General features: G+C 33.6%; 3 protein-coding genes across 3 annotated transcripts; all 3 read right to left on the reverse strand.

Annotated features, from left to right (window-relative positions):
• Window positions 1-20: 20 nt before the first annotated feature.
• LOC105642657 (putative pectinesterase 53) lies at window positions 21-2,845 on the reverse strand. Its single transcript, XM_012227560.4, has 5 exons — window positions 2,204-2,845; window positions 1,833-2,022; window positions 745-948; window positions 439-674; window positions 21-345 (listed from the first exon to the last, which is right to left on the reverse strand). The coding sequence occupies exons 1-5, from the start codon at window positions 2,533-2,535 to the stop codon at window positions 180-182; spliced, it is 1,128 nt and encodes a 375-aa protein (XP_012082950.1). The 5' UTR covers window positions 2,536-2,845; the 3' UTR covers window positions 21-179.
• A 2,276-nt stretch (window positions 2,846-5,121) lies between these two features.
• Window positions 5,122-6,461, reverse strand: LOC105642658 (transcription factor MYB78). The gene is made up of 3 exons (XM_012227561.4): window positions 6,154-6,461; window positions 5,931-6,060; window positions 5,122-5,842 (listed from the first exon to the last, which is right to left on the reverse strand). The coding sequence occupies exons 1-3, from the start codon at window positions 6,314-6,316 to the stop codon at window positions 5,320-5,322; spliced, it is 816 nt and encodes a 271-aa protein (XP_012082951.1). The 5' UTR covers window positions 6,317-6,461; the 3' UTR covers window positions 5,122-5,319.
• A 4,724-nt stretch (window positions 6,462-11,185) lies between these two features.
• On the reverse strand, window positions 11,186-15,579 carry LOC105642659 (Golgi apparatus membrane protein-like protein ECHIDNA). Its single transcript, XM_012227562.4, has 6 exons — window positions 15,410-15,579; window positions 14,855-14,911; window positions 14,563-14,766; window positions 14,396-14,455; window positions 12,975-13,101; window positions 11,186-11,452 (listed from the first exon to the last, which is right to left on the reverse strand). The coding sequence occupies exons 1-6, from the start codon at window positions 15,422-15,424 to the stop codon at window positions 11,364-11,366; spliced, it is 552 nt and encodes a 183-aa protein (XP_012082952.1). The 5' UTR covers window positions 15,425-15,579; the 3' UTR covers window positions 11,186-11,363.
• Between the last annotated feature and the right edge of the window lie 1,443 nt (window positions 15,580-17,022).

The following is a 17,022-nucleotide window of genomic DNA, read 5'->3' on the forward strand; positions in this document are numbered from 1 at the left end:
CATATTTAAAAAGAAAAGAATAAGCATTAAAAACCTTTTTGGGCATTGAAAATATTATTACCTTATTTATAGTTTTAGATATTACATTTAAGTTAATATTTTAAGTCCAATCAAATTTAAAGCACAACATAACCTTATTTTTATTTAACAATAAGATATCTTCCACTATTGTAAACCTCTCAACACTCAATTCCTCTAGGAGAAATGAGCCAAGTGTCTCCATCAACATAGTAAGTCCCTATAAAAGGTTTAGCATCTTCATCTGTCAGAATTCTTGCCCATGGCACTCTTCCTGTGTAGTTGGCTCCAGGCCCACTGCACTTGTATTCTCCATAAAACACCCTCCTGCAATATGAAACACCCATAACAAAAATAAAAAAAAAACAAAAACTATATACATTCAATTTCATTACAATCTATCGGACGAGCAAAACATACGCGTCACGCTTTTGGTCGCCCCAATCATTCCAACCCTGAGGAAGAACTACCTTTTCCATGTATGTGTAAGAGAAAACAACCCTGGAATAATCACCCCAAGCTCTTCCTAGATAGACCAACCCACTCCCCGTTACTACACAATCTTTGAAGGAAAATCCGCTTTCTAATGAAGAATTATTGCGCTTTTGAGCTGTGAGAGAGGCCACCTTCTTGGTTACGGAATTTAAACGGCAATTCTGCAAAAGAGTTATACATCAATAATTTCCGCTGCACTAACAATATCAGCTTTGCGAATTCAAGTATTACCTGGTAAAGGGACCTTCCAGAGCCGAAAATGAAATCGACAGAGCCTTGGATGAAGCAATTATTGAAATAATGAAGGCCTTTGTGATCATAAAGAGTGTCTTGATTCCCATAAAAACTGCAACTGTAAAATGCTGCCTTGGTACCTGATATGCGAAGTGCCACAGCTTGTCCTCCTCTCGATCCAATCTCATGAGGGGCTGTGTTCTGCATTATTATTATTATTATTATTATTATTATTATTACACAATTTTAATGGGAAAAGATTATTTGGAGAAAAATATTGAACTGAAAGAAAAAAAATACTAAATTGTAATCGACTTCGGAATCAAAACCTTTTTTTATGACGAACAAAAATACCTGAAAGGAAAAGTTTCAGTTTCTTTTACCGGACAAAGTTTTTTCCCTATATGGTCTGATCAACGGCATTTTTTTTTTTTTTTTGGTTTTTCAAAAAATGGTTGTCTACTCATAAATCATCGGTCAGGTCTATGTCTTTCGCTAAAAAATAATGGAAATGACTTGGGTTAGTTCATGCCCTAGAATGGTTTAAATTATTAAGATGGACCAGAATATTCATATGTATTTGTCGCTATTATTTGCCACAATTTTCTTATTTTTGGATAAATTCTCCATTGGTTTGCAGAAGCAATTACAGACCCGTGAACATGTGTGCTGTTAACCGTACAAAAAAATATAGTATTTGTTTGGAAGTTTGGAATGTTTCTAACAACAATGGAATCTCTATGTTCAAGTTCAACAGCTTGTCATATGTGTGCAATGTTCTACATAGAGAAAAAAATCATTATTATTGTTATTATTATTATTTTAATTTAGTAGAATGCTAATATCAGTCATATTGTATTAATTAAGTTAAATACCATCCTATTCAAAGAATTAAGGACTCTCTAAAACATAATTAACGAAGAAAAAAAAAAGGAATTTGCACAGTAAGACATAGCTAAGATGTTAAGTCTATATATACCATCTAAAAATAAATTAAGGTTAAATCCCCTCACTCCAAAACTCAAAAAAATAATAATACTTCCCTATTAATATATTAATTAAAAGTAAATACTTTAATTAATTACCTCAAAAATTATGTTAATGGCTACAAAATAATTAGCATCAACAGCAACAGTTGCACTTTGAAATGTCTTCAATGGCATCCCATCTTTTCCATTAACTGATGCAGTATCATTACCAGTTATAATAGGTGGATCACTTGATTCCCCTAAAAACGTAATGAAGGGTAATGTTCTTGGGATGGAAATCTTTTCCCTATATTGGTAATCCATCAAAAGTCAATTAGTATTATCTCCATTATATTTTTTTGGTACATAAAAAATATTTATAGTAGAAAGAGTATCAGGATTTAAACTCACTGAGCTCCTACACAATAAGTCAGGCACACTCGACTATTAACTTATAGACACTAGTCCTGAGCTCCTGATACATATACCTGTAAACGCCTGGCTTGATAGCTATTATAACTCTCCTGGTATTACGTGACGGAATGCTTTTAATAGCATCTCCGATGGTGTTGAAATCTCCAGGGCCATTTTGGTTAACTGTTATTCTGACACTGTTCATTTCAGCTTTCCTTAGCTTGTCATCAAGAGAGCTCTCCAAGATCGATCTCCTCCTATGATTTTTAACATTCCAAGAAACCCATTGGTAGTATTCTGTTTCTGCTTCTGTTTCTAAACAAGAAGATGAAAAAAACCTTGAACAAGAAGTGGAGAATAAGAAAAGAAAGAAGAGAGTGAAATTGAAATGGTACTTTGAGGCCATTGGGAATTAATGTTGGGTCAGATAGCTAGATGGTAATGCATGTTTGTTATCGGAATATAAAAATTGCAAATGGATGCATAATAAGGAATTGACAGAGAGCTGCGAGGGTATAGAATTGGCATTGTCAGTATTGCTTTTACTGCGGTCTTTATACCTAATCATTTTTATGGTAATTTATTAGTTAAATCTGGTCAAGCATTCGCTACGCAAAGTACTCTTAGGAGACAAATGAATCAAAGCTAGGCTGTATTACATCTAACTAAACCTAACCCTAATTTGGTTTTCGGCTAGAATTGCAATTATATTTCGAAATAGAGTGTGTTTATAACAAAGGAAACAAAGTTGGGAGTGAAAAAAAATTACTGGAAACTCTTAAAGCATGTAAGGGCATAATTGGCAGTAGATGAATATCCGGGTCCTATCCTATCCGAGGATAGTGGAGTAGGAGAGTGAATTGCGAGCATAGCTGTATTCCATTTGGCAATAGAAATTTGAGCATTCTGTGTCTCTTACAAATAGGGTATGAATAGTTCAGTAGATATCAGAGTCCTTCGTAGTGCTGTCCAGGCATTACCCATTTTAATCAGAGTCACAGACTCTGCGGTCGTACGGCACCTCCCTTATTGTGGGGGCGAGGACATTGGATTGGACACCTCATTCATAGTTTTAGAAATCATTTCTCTTTTTTTTTTTCATTAATCAGGTCACAACGCTGTAAAAGAAAATTCGTGTGTGTTATACTAATATTCTGAAAATTTAATTGTGACAAGCTAAAATTATCTTCAAATCACTGCAGCAACTAGCCCATTTAAAATCTTGAAGCTGCGCAATCACATGGGCCTTTTCCGATTATAGGCCGACTCTAAAGCCCGTAACAGAAGTGGGCTTTTGAATCCAATTACTATTAGTCTCGTTGTACAGATTGATTGCGTGCTAATCAGCTCAGATTCAGGTGGTGCGCCCACTTACGAACGTAAGCAATGACTGCATCTTTTTTAATTTCTAGAAACACAATAAAATATTTTATCAAACGAACCCACCAACTCGTTTACTTGGAGTTTACTAAGGAATTAGTAGCTGCTGCTGCTGCTGCATCAAGAAAAGCGGTTTATGCATTGGATGTATTATATATTCTTTTTCCAAGTCAGACCAAAAGACTTTTGTCTGCTAATATTTTTCTAATCACTTGTTTAGTGTTTGTTAAAATAGTGTTTAAAAGATTGATAGTTAAAATTGTAGTAAAATTTTAACAAAACCCATATCACCATTCACCAACCTCGACGAGACCAATTCAGACTTGGTTTTGATTTTCACATGTTAAAATGATATTATCATTATTATCTCTAAGAAAAAAAATTACTAACACGTGTATTGTTTTGAATTTTTGGCGACTTGGAAGAATTTTTTATGGCTTATTAGGAGTTAGTGCATTGGTCGGGTATAAAGGCAAATGATTGTCCTATCAAATTTGATAAGCATGTAATTTGTTAAGAAGATTTATATTTTTTTCCGTCAAAATCAACTCTAAACAGAAATATCTAATATTATATTTATTAATTTTAGTTTTATTATTCAAAAAAATATAAAATTTTCTTTTATTAAAAGATAAGCGAACTCTATTAGCTATTAATGATAAAGTTTTATATCTAGTTTACATGAGTATTTATGATTCTTTATATTATTATTAATGAATTATATTTAAAAAAAAAAATTTAGTTTTGGGGCAAGAGTCTTGAAATGTTCACATTGAGTTGAAGAATTGACTGGCAATGGGGTCAAAGGAGAGAGTTACACTGTTTCAAGGGTTGCGGCCGGCAATTAGTGCTTCAGTCGACGGTGTGCCTTTATCCACCGTTGAATCTCATGAGTAAAGTATTTGTGTTCACATTAATCCTGTTCAAAATATTTTCCTTAAAAAAAAAAAAAATCCTGTTCAAAACATTTCTCACGAGCAACTTGTTCTTTTTCTTGCAAACAATGTGTAAAATATGTACCCTAATAAGTAAAACTTAACAGCTTGTTTTTGTTTCCAAGGATACATCTGCTTCTAATTAAATCTTGCGAAACATTTTTCTCAGAGAAAACTCTTTTTTTCACAATTCATATGAAATGTTATTTTTTAAGGAAGATATTAAAAAGCAATGTGATATCAAAAGGTTTAAATATAAATAAAGATCTTTTTTAACATTAACTTTTATTATAATTTCGAATAGCATATAATCATACATTACATAGTGAAATCTCACAATTTAAGAAAATACTAAGAAATTTAATCCATCAATTTAGAGCTAAGCTAGGAGATAAATTTCATTGGGTGGCTACAAGATTCATAAAGTTTACAGGGAAGCAAATAGTTTTCCTGATTGGCTAAGCAACGGCACCTCGTTTTAAATGATACTGTTGGTGTTTTTTTTTCGTAGGTTAGGTTAGAGTAATTTAATATTAGTTTTGGGTTTAATGCCCTAAATTTGGATGAAAAAAGATCCTATTTTTACGCACTTAATAGATCACATAATACAAATTTTTCTTAATCAGGGTCCATATAAAATGAATAAATATTTGGATTTTTTTTTTTTAATGGCAAAATAAATCAAAATAGGCATTCATTTTATATATACGTCAAATCTGAAAATTTATAATGGACACTTTAATTAAAAAAACAGAAAAACAAAATATATGTGGTAATGTTAGATTAGTAGTTTAGAACCACCACGAAATCGCTGAATGTTCAATGACCTGAAGCGTCACGTAAACAAACTCAAAATCCAACTAAACTCATCATAATCACATTAGCTGCTGCTGTAGAAACCAAATATTCTCTTCATTCCATAAACTCTCCATTGATAAACCATTGTTGTGCTGCTCCATTTCCCCATTCCATCCCCAACAACCCGACTCTTCTTCAAGGTATAAACCTGACCCGTTCTGCATACTTGATGATGGATTCTGATTATCTGTCAGGTCCGATACAGCGGAAACTTGGGTTTCCAAAGAGTCCGACGGAGTCCCTGACTGCTCCGGCATAAAATTTGGATCGACCCAATCGCCGCCGGCAGTAACTTCATTTGAGATAATCTCATCATAGTTGCTGTTAATGCTAACGGTGGGTTGAGCCGGGGAAGATTCGGAAGCGGCCCGGATTCGCTCAATTAAACGAGGAATCCAAATATAGCGCATGGCATCTCTAAATTGTTTGCTATTAACGTCACATTTAAGCTGCTTTGCTTGCTTTTGGACTCTTGTTCTCCAGTAGTTCTTTATCTCATTGTCTGTTCTTCCCGGCAAGTACTGCGCTATTTTTGACCACCTTTAAAAAAAATACAAATAAATATTAGATTATGCCAAGAAATTAAAATCCCAGCAAGAACCAGAAGAAGTGTTCGATAATTAAGTACCTATTGCCCCATCGAGAATGAAGCTCCAGAATTAAGAGCTGTTCTTGAAGAGTTATGTTGCCACGTCGAACATCTGGCCGCAAGTAGTTTAACCATCTTAATCTACAGCTTTTACCAGTTCGTTTCAATCCTGCAAAATTATAAATTGCAGTGCTTATTACTAAACAAGAAGAACGAAAGGTTATTAAGGGTCCTGAATCAAGGATTTTCAATTTTAACAAACCTGCACAGCGAGCAGCAGCATTCCAGCGTCCTTCACCATGGATATTGACGTACTCTGCGAGTATAGCGTCTTCTTCCACAGTCCATGGACCTTTCCTTATGTCTGTATCTTCTTCATTTTCGTAACCTACATAATTATCGTAATTGTTTACTAGAGCGTCCATTTTCTTGATTCAAGAAAAAGGGTTTCTGGCCAAAAGAAGAGAGATTAGATTGAAATTTGGAATTTTAGTACGGAAGATAGAGAATATGAGGTATTTGGATTAGCTTAGCTAGACTTGGTTTTTGGATAAATAAGCAGTTCTTGTATATATAGTGAGGTAAAGATTGAAGCATGTGCATTTTTTGGCACAAACTAATATTTTAATATTATTAGTATTATTTAATTTTTTTAAGATTCCGGATAGTGGAAATTGCGAGTTTTATATATTGAGTTTGACTATTTGACTTTTCAACATTCTTAAACACGCACACTGAAACAGGGATATGAAGACCGATTAATTTAACTTAACCCGATCTTTATTCTGTTTGGTTTATTTCTTTCTCAGACGAGTGAGTGCTTTCCTTTTCTATGATCTTTATGACAGACCAAGCTCTCATAAATTGATTATATATTATTTTCTCCGATCACTATCAAAGTATTAATTTATATATATTAATAATAGTTTAATACATTAATTGTTCTTTCTCCGGCTAGGCCTTAGCCATTATAGCCCACGATGAAGCAATGGCATTGTTCCTGAATTTTGTTACGTCTTGGACCAAAACCCCTCTTCGAAAGGAATTATATTTTTGCCCTTTCTCTTTTTTATTTCAGTGGATATATATATATAGATAATTACTATTGTTTGTGTCTCTAATTGAATGTTTTAAGGTTTGTTGAGTGTTATTGCCTAATCCTCGATGTAATTAGTTAGGGAAGTCAATTAGGAAGATAGTACGACACGTGTAAAGTAAATTTGGTGAGTCATTGTAAGGAGAATGACATGTGAATTAAGCAAAAGTAAATGATACTTCTGACTCAGGGTTGAATTTGGTAATCATTATTTCTACATTTCATGACATCTGTCCATCACATCCACATGGACTCTTCTCTTCTCTTAACATGCCAACACTCTTAAAATTCTAACATTTAAACCCCACACATATGCTCTGAAATAAGTCCCATATTGTCTTGTGCTTGTAAATATTCAAATTTTCATATTCAAGAAATGTGGAAAATGTTTTCATGATTTTAATAAAAATAATTAAGGGTTTGAATGAAAATGCATTTTTCAATTCATTTAAATAGAATTTTTTTTATTTAAAAATATTTTCAACCTTTTAGAATCGTGGATGTCCTTCTCTGTCCTTATAAAAACAATCCATTCAATTCAAACGTGTTAATAAATTATAAGTGAGGTTTAGCTCGATTTTGCCAAACTAGCAAGCCAATCAGCACAAGAGTTTAATTTTTAATATACCCAACTAATACGAACCCAAAAAAAATTCTAATCAACGAATCAACCAACGGTAATATTGAAAGATGCTTATAAAAAAAACTAAATTAATTAAGGAGAAACTAATTACCTCTCTCGTCTATAAAGAAAATGCTAAAGGCATACATTGCTAATTATGGTTCGTCAGTACGTAAAAAGCTGAACGACTTTAGAGAGTGTATAAATATAGTCAAATAAATGGAGTCTCACTCTCATCAAGAATTATTCTTCAGGTTAAAATTTAATTCCTTACTCCCCAGTGGGAGACCTAGAAGAAAGAAACACTAGTACTAGTGTAGCCAAGCACAAATTATCTCCTTCTGCCACGTTTCAACTTCTCTCTCTTTCTTTTTGTTTATCAACCACTCCATCACCATTTATAATTGTAATAATCCATTATTAGCATTCGATTTATTAATTATAATCGGATTAATTGGGAAGTTAATTACCTGTACTGATTAAAATACAGGTTGAGTAATAAATAAGGTAATAATCCATATTTTATTTGGTCGGGCCCTACGCAATGCTTGAGGTTTTATTCGATGAATAACTTTATTTAGTGAATAAAATATTTCACTGATAAATCTGTAAAAAGTAAATATATTATTCCACAGCAGGGAAATAACGAAGGGTCAAAGTTCATCACTTACCCAATAGTGGACGAGGTAGAAAATTCTCCACGAAATAAGTTAATTTATTTTTGCATGGTTGGAGAAATAAATTAATTTATTAGGAGTTTTGGAATCACAAGTTTGGAATAAATCCAAAGAAGTCGCACAAAGTTTCATTTTCCCTTTTTTGGTCAAAAGGACAATAGGAGATTAATTTAGATTACAACAGGCTAATGCGAGTAAGAAAGCACTAATTCTTGTATATCTTACTATTTAATAATTTATCTCAAAAAATTAATTGTTATCCCTTAATATAATTTAAAAACAAAAAATCTTTTTGTTGAATTATTAATTTCCTTCTCCAAATATTTTCTTTTCCTTCTATTAGTTTATTTTCTCTCTTCATTTTCTTTAATTTTGGGTTATCTATTTTATTATTTTGAAACAAAATAATTAACTTTAATCACGGAAGCAAGCATCCAGTAAATTACGTGATTTGACCATATCTTTGAATGAAGAAGATGTTTAGAACGATGCTTAAGAAACACTGGAAGCATCCAGTAAAGGTTGATCATATCTTTGAATGAGCAAGAATTAATTATAAAGACAGATTAAAGATTTATCGTGCAAAAGAAAATACTTGCAATTTGCAAAAGAGTGTGTTTTTGAATTTACAGAAAGACGTGTCTTCTGATATTCATGTTGAACTTTGCCACGAGAGAAAATCGATAATATTAGGAGGAAAAAAAAAGGAAAAGATGATCAAATGTGCCGAAATTAGTAAAACAAAATCAATGTTACAAATCAAACTCAAAAATCAAATGGATTTTCCATTTGATTTTTTGTGCGCTTTATTAAATCCATTTTCATCGTCTGATCAAAGTTAGACCTCCAAATTTGCGAACGGTGAAAGAAAAATTCTCCATTTATGATTATTCCAGTGATTGGATTCTAATTAGTAAAGGGTAAAGCAAACCCACTTATAAATTCAAGTTAACTGTTGACGTTTGTCATTTAGGAACATTTTAGAAGCTTAATTATGACCCATCAAGAGTACGCATTGCATTGTTGGTTTCAATTTCCCACAAATGATGGTTATAATAAATAAAGATCTCGATAATGACATGGAAGATTGATTGAAGATGGTAGGTTAGTAGCATGTAAATGCTCTACGTGTCCATGACCATTAACAAGTTTCCAAGCTGAGTGGAGCAGCCAGAGAATTATGGAATATAGGTAGGTTTTAATTGGGTTAGAGTTACTTTGTGTCTATTTCCTAGGGTTGGGAACAAGGAACTAGTACATGACAAATAGTATAAAGATTAAAGAAGAAGAAGATTACGATCTTAACAGTGACAAAATCCTTTCTCTATCTCTTTGCTTAACCGTCCAAAATTGCGTTTACTTTGGACACTTGTGCCTGTCTATTTCCTACTGATGTTGGAATCATCTCCTGAGAACAATACTTGTTTTACAAATAGCAAGCATGTTATTAGATTAGAGTTACTTGTAGTATATGCCATGAGTTTCTAGAACCTGGAATTGGAAGATAAAAAAAAAAATTGTTGATGATGACGGTGAGTAGGTGACGACGAGAATGACAACAAAGGAGAATGTTATGTTAAAAATGTTATTCTAGTTTTATTTTACAGAGATTCCTTGTGCAAATTCCCAACCTGGAAGATCAACACACGCAAAAGTCCAGATTCACTGGCAGCAACCTCAGTGGCGATGGCCCATTTTTTTTAAAATTGACATCTTTATACTCTTTTATAATCATAGATTATGCAATTATACTATTTTCTTCTTCTTATTGTGCAAATAATTTTATGTTTAGCATCTTTTTGAGGTTCCTTCCAGCAATTCTTGTCTTGACTTTGGGCGGGGAAATATTACAATGTGGCCAAGCACCACTCAATTGATATTACTTGTATTTGTCTGGTTATAAGACCACAACATAAGTCGACGTCTGTCTCCTGCCCAAGAAAGGTGAATATATTCTTGGGAAGTTTCTCATTATTAACCAAGTCAATGGTAATGCCCACTTGCTACCTCCCTTAGGCCATATCCCTACTATGTATGACTATTTAATCAGTCTTCTTTTCAAAGCTATTTGAGTCAGACCTTTTAGGCTGACTTTTGATGAGTTCTTTGGTCAAAATTGTGGCAGCTTCTTGGATATAATTTTAACTTCAACAATCTTTTAAGAAGCAATTCCATTCATGAACTTTAATGTGAACACCTTCGTTTGCCGACAACATTCCACCCATCGCATAAAATAAAAGTTTAAATTACTTTGTGGGAACTTTTCTAGGCTTTTAATGACAAAAGAACAAGGTTCCAAAGCGGTAGAATTTCGTACGAGTTGAATGAGGACACCATTATTATTCCAAAGCAAACACAGATTATATAAAAATATGAATGAGAAATACCCCAATCTGACTCTTTGAGCTGTAATAATGAAAACAGCTTTGATGTTGTTATGTAATGCTAAACAAAATAATAACAGGGTATCCACCTCAGTAAAGAACGGTGTCCGATGTTTGATGAATATATCCCTTGTCGTACAAGCAAGGGAATTAGATTTTGAAAAAGACACAATTCACTTTGTCAAGGACCCACATTTTACCCAAAAAGAGGTTCCACTCCAAAGAAATACACAAGGCCATATGCAGGAAAGAGGGCCCTTTTTTTATGTCCTAGAAACTTCTAATCAATAACTGGGCTATCCGTCAACCATAGTTTATCACTTGCTTTTCACACATTTTCACTCACTAGTGATTAAGCTATAAGGAAGTTGATCACATGATTTGAATTAGGGAAAAAAAGCGTATTCCAGAAAACTTCTTAAACCTCTACAATTTGTTTTTCATCTCTCTTTTCTTTACATACATCCCTTACACTGTCTTTACAACTTCCCAAAATAAAAGGAATTCCAAAGAAGTTCCATCAATATCAGCTACTACTTACTAACCTCAATAAAAATAACAAGAGCAAGAGCTGTGTTTTTAGGCAGAAGATTATAGCAAAAATCTAACGAAGTCTCACATCACTTGCCTCGTAGCATCTGAGTCAAGCAAAACATGTATGTGTATTTGGATAAGCTTTCACTTTGGGGAAACTCACACTACGCTAAATGCAGACTGTATGGTAGATGAGAAACGGGACGCAATAGTCTGGGTGGCAAATGCTTGAATCTGCTTCTTGGCATCTGAATATATACAAAGCATTATTCAGTGTAGAAAGAAATAAACAGTCCAAAATCGAGACAACAGGAGGCAACATATGATATGAGAGTTTTCAAGCATTGTAAAGACTATCACATACAGATCAAGTAAAACATAAGTGACATCAAGGCTAGAGATGCAATTTTACCCACCCCTTTGAACAAACCTGATCCATTTAAACATGGACAGATATGGATTTTAAAAATAAAACTTTATCTGCTTATAATTCACTCCATTTATTTCTTTTTTAAATTAAGCCTACAAGTTTTTTTTCATTTACTTTTTTAATAAAATCCAACCCAAACCTACCCCGTCCAGCCCCAATATGGGGTGGGTAGCGGGGCAGATACATATTTAATCTCGTGAGGCAGTCATGGATATTAGAAAACCGCTGCATACCCCAGCTATTGCTCCCCATTGTTTATGTTAGTAACGATATGTTGGAATGATTCATAATGTCAAATTGTAAAACAAAAAACCTTAATGCTGAATGATGTCAAACTCCTTAATGGGAGCCTTCAGGCCATATTCATCTTGGAGAAGAGGACAAAATTTAACTATGTTAACGAAAAAGGGGGATTTCTGTGTTAAGTCTTATAACAAAATTTTTTTGGAGAACAAAGATATGTCTTGTTGGAGTTCAGGTTTCGGACAAGGTGTTGCACCCATGAAACCTACCAGTGATTAAAAACAAGAATTTTTCATGGAAATCATTAGAGGAAATCAAGTGCCTTCCAAAGTATCCTTCCATGCTTGGGAGACTCAGTGGGAAAGAATATTTACACTACAAAATATGGTGAAAAGAAAAGGATGCTTAGTAGGCCACCCAATGGCTTGTGATTTTATATATTAGGTCTGAGCCCAAGTGGGTTGGGTCTTTAAAACTTAGGGGGCTAGGCCTGAGCCTCAGCAGGCCTGAACAATCAGGCTTAGGATTTTGACCAAGCCCAGACCATATGGGAAGAATAATGAAGATATACATGTTCTGAGCCCAGCCTTCACGAAGTGCAATCCCAAGCCTGGCTAAGAATATTAATACGGTTCTGGCTGACCAGGCTAGGTTGAGCTTAGAAGGAAGAGCCACTAAGCAAGATATTATGGCAGCACAAGCAGGTCCCAGGACTCATGAACACAGTTAGTAACAGACGTTTTATTTTGTGAAAAGAAGCACATGAAAATCAGGTTGTAGTAATGCATTGCAGAAAACTATGTGGAGCTTAGCACATCAAGATGTATTGTAGAACTAATAATTTAAACAGAGGTAGGGGATGCTATTCCTTCAATGAATCCTTCTGAATCACGAGAAATGAAATGCATGAAATTCTGAGTATGAAAACCAAACAGGCAAGCAAAAACGAGATGGTTGATGATCTTAAATTCCAAACATCGGTGAGTCTGCATTTTTAGGAGTTGCATCTTCTTAGTCTAAATAAATGCTTAAATGAGTAGAAATTTTCAGAAGACAACAACATTATCAACATTGAAAGTTAAAATAAAGATTCAGACCTTTGCGGCATTTGGTGAACCCAATAATATTTGCAATGCTAAGGCTCAAACAAACTCCGATTACCAGGACATAATCAACCTGGAACCTTATGATTGAAAATATTCCAAGGACGATCCAAGCAGCTGCCTGCACAAATGACAAGGGGAAAATTATGCAACATGATAACATATAAAAACTGGATTCAAAGAGAATAAGGAACTTTGCAAGTAATAATGCTACAGACAAGTTGAACACTAGCTGCAGCTACCTGGGACCTAGGGCTAGGAGTACAAGCAAACCTCTATGATGTTAGGTACATGTAAAGAAGGTGTATGACATAAAAGCAATAATTGAATACCAAAATTCTTAATAAAACATCAACACTACAAGTTAACAACTTAGACTCAATCAATATAAAAGTCATGTGCCAATTGGAGTTCAGTATAATTCAACTTCGAGCAGTTCAAATTTTATCCTCAATCTACATTAACACAAAAAGTACCATGAATACTACGATTAATTGCAAAATTCACATGCACACAAGTGAGAAAAGAATGCAACCTCCATTACACACAGAAATAAACACACTCAAGGTTACAATAGCATGACCCAAACTCTGCATTTCAAGCTATTCCTAGATAAATTAATAGCAACCTTGTCATCATCAAGTAAAGAATCATCTTCTGCTTCTTTCTGGTAATTAGGGTTAAGGTCCTCTACATCTTATTCCTCCCAATCCAAGTCCCTTAAATATAACCTTCCTCATATGTAATTGCTATTAGACCAGACCCTAACCCTATAAGCGCTTAAATTTTCTGCTGCCCCAATCAGTTGAGTTTACTTAAAAGAAGAAATATAAGTTTAATTTGAGATCAGCACCAGAAATATAAGTTTAATTTGAGATCAGCACCAGATTAGATGGTGCTGTTCACCTTTCAGGTACTGATTCTATGAAATTATACTTATTGGCATAAAATAACCCAATGGTTAAAACTGAATCACAAAGAACTCAGAATAGTACAGGAAAAAACCATAGAATGGGGGAAAACAAATCCACTCAAGACTCTAATGCACACACCAAGGTTTAGTACTTAAGGATGGAACTTCAAAGTTACACCATTTACGACGTCTGAACTAGGTTCTGAGATGCTTAGACCATCATGATTGCATCTTCAGGAAATACTAGGCTATCAAACACCATTTTCACTAAATCAACCCACAATTATCTTTATGTTTATTGTCTTTCCCTTGTACCATGTTGAATGATCTTCCTATAGAACTTAACCATCATGAACTTAGCATCAATCAAAGTAAACAAAGAAAACATTATTCTCCAATCAGATGGATAATTTTGGCGCACAAAACTACAAGCATCTCTATTATACATAAATACAGGTTGAGGGGATAAGTTACATGCAAGAGTCCAGCGTAATTTACTCACAGTAAGGTATAATGTCCACCAAAATAGCCATGAATCCTTCTTGTTCATTCGAGCTAATGACTGCAGAAAGTAATATAATAACAGAAATAGAAAACATGAGGTAAGTAACTTAGCAAAGGGAGATGGAAATAGATAAAACTACCATCAAATATAACGTAATCTCAAACCTCTTGATCAAGACATTCAAATTTCCACACGCTCTCACCATCCTCATTTATTTCATTCCACCACCTAAGCCCTACTAAGATCCGGCCGCTAACATTCTTCACTACCCAAAAATCAAGGGCAGCAAGAACAACAGTAACCACAAAGATGATGACAAAACTATCAACAAACAGGGCTGAGAGTATGTAGAATGCTAGGGCTGCAGCCTGCCAGAGTTTAACAATAGCAAGTTCAATGTAGAGTTGATTCTTAAAAGTTCATACAATAATTACAGGTGTAAAAGATAATTCTAACCTTAAAGAGCACATGAAAGAAGCATGTCCTTGGATTAGCATAGTTTTCCCCTGCAGGCTGTAAGAGAAAGATAGATATAGCGATATAGAACAAAATGAAATAAATTAACACAAAGATTAAGCCGAAAAATGAAGAGCTTCTAACCAAAGCACAACCACGATATACGGTACAAATTTAGTGAGCACGATCTGATTACCAAAACTAAAAACCCCCTCAAAAAATAAAAAATCTCCAGTAAAATGTCATTTTTAGTGCTTAATCAGCAAGCAACTAACTCCAATGATACAAATGTAATGCCCCTAACCATTTGACAATCCGTCAAAAGCATTAGAGATATTGCAATATCTCAGAACACCTATCAGCTTAAAAAGGAGGTAAGAAGAAAAAATGGTTACAAGGAATTGAGTCGCAGCATTTTTTTTTTATAGGCAAATCTTACAAGTATTTTCCAGCATGGAATTGCAACCACAATCACAGATCTAGAGTCAGAAATGAATAAAAAATGATCATGAACTGTAAGAGACGATAGATCTCAAGAGTAATGTCGAATTTTACCTGGCTAAAATCCATCGAGAAGAAATCTAAAATAGAAATTCGTGTCTCACTCGCAAATCTTTGGTGAGCAGAATCACAGGATCATCTGATGTTTCGGATCTCGACGGCTTCGCTAGCGTCGACTTGAGTCCCTTAGCCTATGGACTTTTTAAGAATTATGAAGATCCATTTTCGTGCTTTATTTGGATCCATGCTTCAAGAATACCCATTTCTGGTTCCTTTTTAGGCCACGAGCCCAAGTAATGAAAGGGTCTCGAACTATTGGTCCATTGATTGTTGCCAACAGTAAAAAGGGTTGTTCTTTTGTTTAAAAGCACCTACATACTTCATTTTTATTCTTAGGAGAATGAATTGGGGCATTGATCAATTCTTTTTTCATTACTATTATTCTCATCACAAAAGGAGATCTCTCTGTTTTTTTTTTTTTTTTTAATTCATCCTCTTATACCTTTTTGCAACTTTATTTCTTCTTTTTAAAAAGGATAAAAAAAAACAAAAGGTTTAAACATTCAGCGTGGTCCAGGTGCATCGATAGCCAGTGTAAATACATTATGGTATCATACCATCTACTTCTCTATTAATATACTACACAAGTCTTGAATTTTCCATTATTTTTTATTATATTTATTTTTAAAATACCAATCAAAATCAGCCAATTTAGTCCCTTTTTTATTTGAAAGTTTTTCACTTTTTCCCTTTTTTTAATTAAATATCAAACGCACCCATTTAAATAAAAATTGAATAAAAAGCATTGCTTTTGTAGATCAATTCATAATTTTATATTCTAATATCCTATTCGATCATTATGTTTATTCATGAATTTTTCTCATTAAATTGATAAAAATAATGAATTATATAGTAATAAGAGAAATAAAAGAAAAAATTACAATATTTTTGCATGAGACTTGAAAGTTATGTACGATCAGTAAAAGATTCGTCCAGACGTATTTATACGTAATATCCATTGATTACAAAATAAAGGAAAAAAATTGAAAAAATGATTTGCCAAAATTGTGGTAATGGATAGGAGTAATACAAAAGATTAGTCTACAATCTTCCAGTGGATGGCTAAATTCGAGGAGAACCATCAACACCACCGCAACATATAATTTGATAATTAATAAATTAGAGGCTAGAATTTGGTCAATGATAGCGTCAGTAAGTGATGGTTTAGAGTTGTTAAGAATACTTCAGAAAACAATAGTATTATGCTGTTTTGACCGTTTATTTTTCCTTTCACTTATATTAAAAATTGAATAAATTAAATTGAAAATAAATTATGAGTAACGGGGTCAAAATATGAGAATATTGTAATTTTTTTTTTAAATATAAAAATAATTTAATAATTTATATAAATTACAGTTTATAATTATAATTTTTCTTTTGATTTTTGTCATTTCACGTAAACATTATATATGGAATCACAGAAGTGGAGAAAAAGATACAAAGATGCATGACATGGCAAGATTCCACACATATGAACCGCAAAGTTGATGCAGTGGAGCTATTATGAGTGCAAGTGTAGCCCCCACATGTAATAGTATCCGTATAGGGCATTCACAATTGAGAGGGTTTGGTTCCGCACATACTAGTTTAGGGTAGACGAGCTGGAT

Source organism: Jatropha curcas, chromosome 5 (genome assembly GCF_041381405.1).
Source record: "Jatropha curcas cultivar XTBG-Jc1 chromosome 5, XTBG_Jcur_1.0, whole genome shotgun sequence".
NCBI lineage: Eukaryota > Viridiplantae > Streptophyta > Magnoliopsida > Malpighiales > Euphorbiaceae > Jatropha > Jatropha curcas.